This window comes from Dermacentor silvarum, chromosome 4, assembly GCF_013339745.2.
Source record: "Dermacentor silvarum isolate Dsil-2018 chromosome 4, BIME_Dsil_1.4, whole genome shotgun sequence".
Classification (NCBI taxonomy): Eukaryota; Metazoa; Arthropoda; class Arachnida; order Ixodida; family Ixodidae; genus Dermacentor; species Dermacentor silvarum.
In genome coordinates this window covers 38,223,433-38,233,799 of record NC_051157.2, presented here as the reverse complement: position 1 = coordinate 38,233,799, position 10,367 = coordinate 38,223,433, and the positions used below count along the sequence as shown (strand labels likewise).

General features: G+C 42.3%; 1 protein-coding gene across 6 annotated transcripts in view; it reads right to left on the bottom strand.

Moving 5' to 3' along the window:
• Window positions 1–2,987: 2,987 nt before the first annotated feature.
• The window catches only part of LOC119449797 (nascent polypeptide-associated complex subunit alpha, muscle-specific form-like), a 59,331-nt gene continuing 51,951 nt past the window's right edge, over window positions 2,988–10,367 (bottom strand). For all 6 annotated transcript variants that reach the window (XM_037713063.2, XM_037713062.2, XM_037713065.2 and 3 more), the window contains 2 exons: window positions 9,032–9,085; window positions 2,988–4,226 (listed from right to left, as the gene is read on the bottom strand). In XM_037713063.2, the coding sequence (XP_037568991.1) occupies window positions 3,439–4,226; window positions 9,032–9,085 (842 nt within the window). In that variant the 3' untranslated portion in view covers window positions 2,988–3,438. The remainder of the gene's footprint in view (window positions 4,227–9,031; window positions 9,086–10,367) is intronic.

The following is a 10,367-nucleotide window of genomic DNA, read 5'->3' as shown; positions in this document are numbered from 1 at the left end:
CATTCGCAGTGTATTCTGCTGGAGTTCGTCTGGATTTGTTGCTGAAAGGAAATTTCTACATTAGCTTTCAATTTCAGGCAACGGGATATACGCAGCCAGTAAGTGCGGAGTCAGGCGCTTTTCGTCTGCTTATGCAGAAGACGTGCAGTCTGCTCTGATTGGCTAGTCCACTCGATCTGCCAAGTGCAGCACACGACGTCATAGTCTCTGCTCGGTGCTACAATCGCCTGCACCAAGTGTAGGTAGCCCTAGGCCGCGATTTAGAGCGATGCCTTCTCCCGATAATAATTAATGCATGCCTTTCGGCGCTTCCCGCGTTCGCGATAAGGTCCCTGTACTCCTCTCCACGCCGTTTCCTCCTCGCCCCTCCCTCTCGGCCGCGAAGCGCGCGGCCGCTACCGCCCGCTTCATATCGTATCGCATGCGGCGCGTTGAAGAGCTTGCTTGAAACGCGACTGTTCTGGGCGCATTTTCACAAGGCTGTTCGTGCGATATCTACGTAAGATATGTGGTACCTTCAATTATTAGTAGAATCTGCGTCACTCAGACGAGGAAAACGAAAGGTCAAGTTAAACGCGATCCTATGCAGTCTTTACTGCATAGCATTGTTTCTCGAAATCGAATGGTGTTCTGCAGGTTTACCTGACGCATTTACGAAAACAAAGAGCTACATCAAACTATGCACACACAACAGGGCGGATACATTTATGTGCTAAATACTTTCAACGTTTTTTTTTTTTTTTTTTTTAAATGCATCCGCGTGCTTTCCTTTCCCCCTCAGTTATATGCCTTGGTTCCCGGGTGTGGGCGCTATTTCTGCGTTTTGCTTTTTAATTGGCGACTCTTCCATTATGCTAATTTTTTGAGAAGTCATGCTGGTATTCATATTGCCAGAATGCGCCCTTTTGTTCGCCGCAGAGCATAAACCGGGACTTTTTTTATACTCAGCCGTTGGCTGATGGTGAACTCACGAGCGCACCCACCTTCCCGAGTTCATCACTAACTGGATGTGAACAGTGATCAGAACTTCCCTCAGTAATGACCTCCCTTGGTGGCAGTCAAATTTCTTTCTTCTGATACGGTGGAGCCATATCCCTCGCCGTTTGAGGCTTCGTTTGCCACGATTAACCGCAAAAAGCTTGCCCCCGTTGGCAATGCTATTCGAACATCCAACAGCACAGCAAATTGGCATCGTGCTGCTGCCAAGCGCGTCGTCAAAAATGTAAAAAGCCTACGTTCACGCACAGCGCACATGTGTCCCGGTGTTTCTACGCTCACTAATGGCGCCGTTTTCACGCGATAACGAAAGCCGCGCGGTTTATTCGTCACGTGCCAAGCCTCGTCCAATGGGAGAGCGGAAAACGGCGAAGTCAGGAGAGGGGTAGACGGCGGGGAGGAAATTCTCCTTTCCTGTTTGAACAATGGTTTGCGCTACCTTTGGAACATACAGGGAACCTTAGTTCGCGAGTGGTCAAAGCGACGCTCCGCCCTGGGCGGAGTGTTGAAAGGCATTGGCATCAGAAGGCATCGCTACAAAATCGTGACCTTAGTGTCAAAACGTCACAATGCCCTGCATCCACGTGACCTTTCTTCTGCACCATGACGTCACGACACAGTAACCTCCCGGGAATTGAAACCGAAATTGGCTGCAGAAAAGCTATATTAAATTACACGCGTCAGAGTAACGTCACAGATTTCAATTCGGGACACTGTGGCTCAGCAAAATTCCTGAAACTTGCCAAGTACAGTCTCTTTCAGAATACAATGAGGTCCATCTTTACCTAGGCCCAAGCAGGCGCGGTCAAAATGCATGATGTCACGGCTAGCTGGTAGCGGGAACTTGAAGGCGGCGGCGCCACTCACCTTTCGTTTCTGCATCATTTCTGGCTTACCAAGTAGTAGTAGTAGTTAGCGACTTTTAAACAAGGTAACTGCAGAGAAAAGTGCAGCACTGTTACTGTATCTCATTGTGAGTACACCTCAACGACACTGCATAGGGGAGGGGTAAGGGGAATAAAAGAAGAGGAAGGAGGTCTCCCCAGTCAATCGGCAGGGCCAACCACCCGAAGAAGACCCTTACCAAGTCTCCTCTCACAGTAAGAGTGAAGTTTTTTTGGAGTTGTAGAAGGATAATTTATCAATACAGCTTAACTTATTTTTTCTCTATAGTGTCCATTTAACACATTTTCACAAAGCATGGTTCTCAGTTTCACTTAGTGCGTTGGTCTTGCTACTAGCTAGGTCTTCACACCGATGAGCACATGTTGCAACAATGACCAGCCTGTGACCAAGAAAAGCGCTTGTTGCTTATTTTTTACCTCCATGAGCTACAAACACACAGATGAGTAAAAATGCGACAGTCTGCAGGAAAACATGGCCAACACGATGATGGTGCACACGAACCACACCCAAAAGTGTTCCTCCAGTGGCTAACTACATTGCCATCAAATGACGATTATTGTTCGTCATCTCATGACAGCCCCACCACAGAAGTTGGCTGTTGCTATCAGCTCACAAGAGATCATGCCTGTTCACACTTTCATATTCCTGAGAATCGCCACGATGTTGAACTGAACTTTCGAGCTGGTATGTCCTCCTCAAAGAAGCTGCCGACGTGCATTTGGTATAGAAACTTCAGCACAAGATTACTTCACTAAACAAATCAAATTAATGGACGGGCTTCAGAAAAAGCATTTTAGGGCAAAAAAAAATTATATCGACAAGATGGAAATTTCCTTAAATTGCGGTTCGACTGTATTCATTATCTGGCTGACCACGCAGACCACATGGAGTCTTGATGCAGTTGTGTCTACATGTTGCCAACACAGAAAAATTTCCATGCCAGTTATCACATATGCACAGTGTTCATGCATTTTTAGCTGCGTAATCATAAAACAACAGTCACTCTGCACTTCATTTTACAGTACACACATTCACTGACAAAGCTCATTAGTTCTACACAAAGGACATCTATTGATGAAGACAGGTACTTGCGAGTTACTTTAATTGTATGACGATTCACACACGAGAAACATATATTTACAAGAAAATGATCACTGTTGCTCCACTGCTCAGTTCACTTGACTTGTTATCTTTTGCGGCCGAACGCCCTCCAAGTGGCGACACCGCTTTCTTCTAGTAGTGCATAAACACAAAACGTGAAGAAACAAATGTCTACAAATGCCCACAACTGTTCGCTCTTGCCCGTCCCAAATTGAGCACAGCTTGTAGCTGAGATGGCACAGCTTGGCTGGAAGAGCAGCAGCCAGGGCACACCGATTGTGAGAGTTTTGGCCATCTCAGCAGGCTTATCACTTAAGTCCCAAACAAAAAGGGCAGGTGCAAGTTGTTCTTTGGTAGGATCCGGTTCTCCCCAAACAATAAGCTTACACCCCCCACTCACACACCACAGGTGTCCGGCAACAAACACAACTGATGCTATGACTCATCGGATGAAGATTCTTCCTCGTCGGAGCTCACTGGCAATTTCATTACAATGCAAGTGTCACCATCTCCTGAGATCCACTCTGAAGTGTCTCCCAAATCACCCTCATTATCGTCGACATTGTCCTCACGAGAAACTTGTTCTCCAACACATTCCGGCAAGCTGTCCTGACTGTCGTCACCACACGCAACCTCTGGCATTTCAACGTCTGGACTGGGTAGAAACTCTGGCTGAGGCAATGAGCCGGGTGCTGCTAGCTGCAACGTAGACACCTCCTCATCATTCCATGTTGCCAATGCTCCTGATGACAGAGGCTGGTCATTATCTCCGGCACCACCACTTGAGCAGTCTTGTGCTGTGGGTGCACCGTCTGCTGTGGGTGCACCATCTGCTGCGGGTGCACCGTCTGGTTGGCGATAGATAAACACGGTCTGGCCTGAACGCAGCTTGACCCGCTTGATGACACAGGGCCCAATGATGTGTTGCGCTGCGGCAGCAACCTTTGACAGGTCCCCGAGCACGGTGCCCTTGGCAGGGTACAAGGTGTACTTCTTGGGTGTGTCCGTGGGTGTTGGAATACTGCGCAAGGCGCCAATGTGGCCATCGTTCAGCTTGTAGGTAAGGCGTGCCGAGTCATCACTCCCAGTTGTTGCCGTTTCCATGTCGCGCTCCTCGCATGTAACTGCCTCTACCTTTGTTGGGCCAGTTGTTTTGGCAGCTGTGTCTTGAACCTTTTGTGGTGGTGGAGCTTTTGACTTGTGTTTCGAAGTCTTCTCTGCACCTGTGGGAGTTGTCAATGATGCATTACGAATACTATATTATGCTTTAGTCATTATTAAACGCTTTCATTGTGTGCCCACGGCTAGCATTCAGAAATCAAGATGGTTTCCCAGAGCTGACGAAAACTTGTGCCTGCTAGACCCTTTACCTCCTATTTTACTTTAAAGTTTAACTTTAATGTTTTTACCTGGTCCTCCTAATGCAGAATCAGTTTCGTGCAAGTTACTAGTGCATAAACAGAATTTAACAATTTGTGGTCTTTATCGCCCACCTGATAGTCCTAGTGACTTGTTCGATAATATTTCACATTTCGTACATGACCATAGCCTCGACAGTTCTAACTTAATTGTTCTTGGTGACTTTAACGTTGCTGGCATTCACTGGCCTTCGCTCCCAGATTCCGCCACTAGTGCCTCTATTTGTAGAGACTTAATTACATTTTCTTTGTCACATAACCTGATCCAATTAGTGGATAAGAATACGCGGCAGAACTCCATACTTGACTTAATTTTTATCAGTGATAGTCTTGCTCATCTAGGTTTTAAGTATGATACCTTGGAAGGAATCTCAGACCATAACGCAGTTCTCGTACACATTAACTGCCCTATCCTACATGAACGCTTTAGCTATTCCACATTTCGCGATTTTAACAAGGCTGACGATACATCTATCACTGATACTCTGGCAGATAGCTTTGACCATTTTTTGTCACTCAGTACCAAAAGTCATGTTGACAGTCGTGTTGATTGTTTTGAGTCGTTGGTGAAATCTTGCATCAATAACTACGTTCCATTAAAAACAAAAAGATAAATAATAAACTCCCTTGGATTAACTGGGATATTTTGCTCCTGTCACGCCGTGTCGGTAGACTACGTAAATTAAAGCAATCTAATCCTGCTTTGCGCTCCTTTTGAAAAAGCCAAGGAGGAACTTCATAGTCATACTAAAGACGCTTAAGATTTCTATTTTTCAGTGCAAGTTCTCATACTACTTAAATCAAATACTCACAGGTTCTGGACATCGATCTTACCTAGTGCATCAGGCAGCACCTCTTTCATGATAAATGACGCTACTACTAACGACCCCATCGTATATTTAACGATGAGGTCATTAGTAGTTTTTAACTCGAATGTTTTTAACTCGTACTTCCAATCTACTTTCACTCTCGAGGACCATGTAGTTCCAAAGTTTAATTATGATGCAAAAACTAATAAACTCAGCGATATCGTAATAAGTTCTGATGGTCTCTTAAACCTAATTTTGAATCTCGGCACTAAAAAGTGTACCGGTTTAGATGGTATCCCGAGTTCTTTCCTTGTAAGATACTCCTTATGGACAGCTCAGTACATTACCGTAACCTTCCAAAAATCCTTAGACTCTGGTGAAGTACCAACTAAATGGAAAACAGCCAAAGTTTTGCTTTTGTATAAATCAGGTGGTAAACCTCTCTAACTACAGGCCGATAGCTCTCACGCCACAGTCATGCAAGATGTTAGAGCACATTATTCACAAACACATAACCGAATTCCTTGACTCTAATGACGTTCTAACATCTGCGCAGCATGGTTTCCATCGTGGGTATAGCACGGTAATGCAATCAGTGGATTTTGTTCATGATGTCGCTTCTAACCTAGACATAGGTAAACAAGTGGATGCATCTTTATTGACTTCTCTAAAGCTTTTGCCTCTGTGATTCATTCTAAACTACTGGTAAAACTAAACGCCCTGTTCAATAATCCCCATCTTGTTTCATGGATAGCCAGTTTTCTTCACTGTCGCTCTCAATTTGTTTCTTTTAACTCAGGAGAATCAACTTCTGTTCACGTCACATCAGGCGTTCCTCAGGAGTCCGTATTAAGCCCTCTATTATTTCTCATATGATGATTTGCCTCGTAGCACCTCAACTAAATCAGACTTTATGCAGATGACTATGTATTATACGAATCTATTGACTCCATTGATGACCATCACCGTCTTGCACAATCTCTTATGTCTTTCTGCACTTGGTGCGAAATGTGACAAATGAACATCAACTGTAGTAAAACAGTAGTGATGTCATTTGCCAATAGACAGAGCCCCCTTCTCGTGTGATTATTCTCTGGATGGCATCCCACTTAAAAGAGTGTCTCAATATAAATACTTAGGAGTCATTCTAACAGAACATCTTTCTTGGTCTAAACACATCGAATATATAAACGGGAAAGCCTTAAATAAATTAGGTTATTTGCGCCGCACTTTAGCTAAGACCCCTTGCCATACTAAAATGTTATTATATACGAAGTTAAGAAATTCGCAGGCGCAAGTTGGAATCGGCTAGCGCAAGACAGGGGTGACTGGAGATCGCAGGGAGAGGCCTTCGTCCTGCAACGGACATAAATATAGGCTGATGATGATGATTATATAAAATGTTGATTCGCCCTGTTCTAGAATATGCATCTGTTGTCTGGTTTCCCTACAAACACTGTGAAATAATTTTGCTCAATAATGTTAAACGAAAATCTATTCGTTTCATTTGCCAAAATTATAGCCTCAGTTTCTCACCAACACAGGCTCGACAATCTCTGAACATCGAGCCATTACTTTCACGTTATCGCATTGAAGTCTTAAAACTTTTATACACAATTAATAACTGCACCTCTGGTCTTTCTGATTGTAACTATATCACATTTACAAACGCAAGTTGTACTCGTAGCTCCCACGCCTTGAACATAACACCTATCTCTGCTCGTACTAACACATTCAAATACAGTTTTTTTTCTACGTACAATAGAGCTATAGAATTCTCTACCCAGCAACATTCGTTCACTATCACTAAAAGGTTTTATAGCTACCACCAGTAAGCACTTCACTAACATGTAAAGCGCTTTTTTTTTTCATTTTCTTTGTGTATGTGTATGTTTTTAATGTGTAATGTATAGTGATGTATAATGCTCCCACTCCTGCTATAGCCCTATATTGGGCTGTGTATGTGTAAATAAAAAAAATTAATAAATACGGTCAAGCTGGGTTCACCCACGCCAAGAAAATGATTAATCTTTATAAGTGACAAGCTGATTTCAATCGCAGTCACTTGATATATTTATTTACTCCTGTTGCTTTGCCTGACAAAGTCACTGTCATCACAGTAAAGTGGTCTGTATATTATGGTTATGACAAAAAGGGGGGGGGGGGGGGTGAAGCCAAACAAAGGGTTCTCTTCAATCGTCTAATTCAGATAAAATGAACTTTCGATAAAAGGGTAATGCTGCAGCAAAAGATTCTTTCATTTATCTTTCATAAATGAAAATTCTCATGACGGTGAGTACACACACATGGTGAAAATAAACATAAAATTCGCAACCCCTTCATTCTTTATATTTTTGTTCACTGCTCTGACATTCATTACTAAGAAACATTTTCAGTGCCACCTCATGAAAAATAAACTCGTTCGTAGAGAAGCATTGCAATGAATCCGTGCTACTGCCTTTTATAATGATCTTTTACGTGTTAGTGCACGATACACTTTTGTGGTTTATTTTCCACTTTATTGTATAGTACATTTTATTAGGCAAATGGGGATAGTTGACATTTTTGCAGCAAGTTTTGTAAAATCTTTAGCATGTTTGGGTAAACGCAGTAGAACCCTGTTAAAAGGGCTCTGAAACACTTTTTGAAGTAATCATAGAATGGCCTCACTATTAAATGATGTCGTCTCAGCAATCTCATGCTATAAAAATGTTTTGAATCCTTCAAGTAGTATTTATCACACCAATACGCTGCTTTCTCTCTCTTTTTGTCTCCATGTTGGTGGGTCCAACTGTTTGCAATGGCACTGCATGACAACATTGCAAAATCGAGAGCAAGCGACCTTTCTGTTTTGGCATGAGATTGTAAATTCCCTGCTGTGAGAAGTGCTATTATTTGGCTCACACGTTCACAGCAGCTTCAACGACAAAACGGCAATGTTTTCTTACTATCATCAAGAGCATCAGGGTCCCTTCAATATGTTTCTATAGGAAACGCATAATAAGCAACGTCGGAAAAGTTCTGTGACAGTGACCCCTTTGAATGCCTAATATGTTTCATTGCATAACACAGGTGTATTACCGAGAAGCTGACTTTAGGAGGCCAGAAAAATTTACAACACCGTGACACGCTTATTGTACTTCCAAACTTGCCTCTGCATGCTAAATTTACGCGACTGCCGCATTTAAATGCAATGTAACATGCGGGAACATTACATAATGGTGACGTATCAAATGAGTACATAACACCTGTGTGTAAATGGGCTTTTTAGATTGGGACCACGAAAACAGGACGTAGCAGCCGGGAAAACACAACAGCGAGGAACTTATCAATGGGGTTCCGCTGTAGTTAACTAAAACCCATGTATTTATAAATGGTTAAATCATTTGCAAGGTTATTATCTTTATTCATTTTTTTTCCTATTGAAGAGCAGAACATTTTATAAAAGCCACACAATTTTCGGAGTTCATTTTTCGAGAATTGAGCACACTTTTCTGGGATTTTTATTCAAGATACAGTAGTATCTTTCTTTCTCAGTATCAATTCACATTAAATTAGAAGTGTTTTTCGGTGACATATTTTGTTCTTTTAAAAATTCATTATTGTTGAAATTTCAACCAAACATGTAATGTTACACCTGTTTTATTGGTAACACACGACATTTTCAGTAAGCATTCATTATGGCCTCGAGGACATACCCTTGAGGCAAGAATGGAAAGGTGCATTACAATTCAACAAAAATAGAACTCTATGCATCACGCACACCAAACGGAAAAGCATGCAAAGGAAGGCAGCACCTACCAGACTTGGAAGAATGCTTCTTTTTGCCATGATGTTGTTTGCTGCTAGTGGAACCTATGCAAGAGGAAAAAATTAAAATAAAATGATGGACTCAAGCAAAATATAACCAAATGCAAGTGTTGTTGACAATGGCCGGGTGGCAAAACAATGTAACAAATGGAAAATAACCCCTTAGGTGCCCAATTAATCCTGTCCATTGAAAATTTAGTTTCATCACATTTTTTTGTACCTTCAGAATTATGAAAACTGTACAGCTGCCAAACAAATTAGGAATGATCAATTCTGCAGTGAATTTTCCCAAGTTTACAGAATGTGGACCATGCGAGAACTCCTGATAGGAACCTCAGATATGAGAATCTCAACTATTTCATGTCTAGCATGCTTGGAAAACACTTATCCAGTCACTTGAAATATACGCCTGATGTAAAACCTTCTGAAAAGAATGAAAGAAGTGAACCCTCTACATGAAGACAAACTGACATTGCAAGGGCACCACATCCAGCTGTCTACCTTCCAACTCATTTTACACCTCATACTATACAAACACTTTACACCTTGCATTTAAGCTTGCAGCACAGGTCCAATCAGAAGTGATGTCTGAGACATGTATTTACAATAATATAATATATAATTTTAATCAGTGCTTTTGATTTTAATGCAGTACTTTCACGTGCACAACTGTTCACACAGCGTCTGAAGGGGATAAGAGGGGCCAAAAAGAAATGGTCCGCACTACAGAGTTTGAGCCATTACAGAAAACATTATGGCAGAAGCTAAGCTAAACAAAGTCATTCTTGACAATACCAGCCACACACTCAAGGGCAGCTCTGAAAGATGTCAACACAACACCAGTGCTACTGCCACTAATTGCAAGCATAGGGTGGGTAGTAGAAATAATCTCTTAGACAGCACAAATTTAGAGTGCACATGGCAACCTTTAAAGTTATATTTGCTGGAAACCTACGCAACTCTCAATCGTGCCTTTCACCGCACATGACTAAAGTGCCAAGCCAAGTAACCAATAAGAACTTCACTGGGATCCGTACGTGTAAGAACTCATGGGAATTGCCCTTTAGGTGAGGAAAGTTGAACAGCAGTCTCCTTTTAGGATGCTGTACTGCTCTGCAGGCTCTGCTTCTAGGCTATGCCGTGCCGTGTGTTAAGCAATTTGCACAGTTTTCATAATAAGAGTTTAAAAAATTCAAGCTTGAACCCCATTGTAAGACATCTGCTTGTGTGCACTTTCTTCTCAGCACATTATTTTGTCTAGTAGCATTTGTTTGAAATTACCCTATACCATGATTACACCAATCACCCCTCGAACACACACACACAT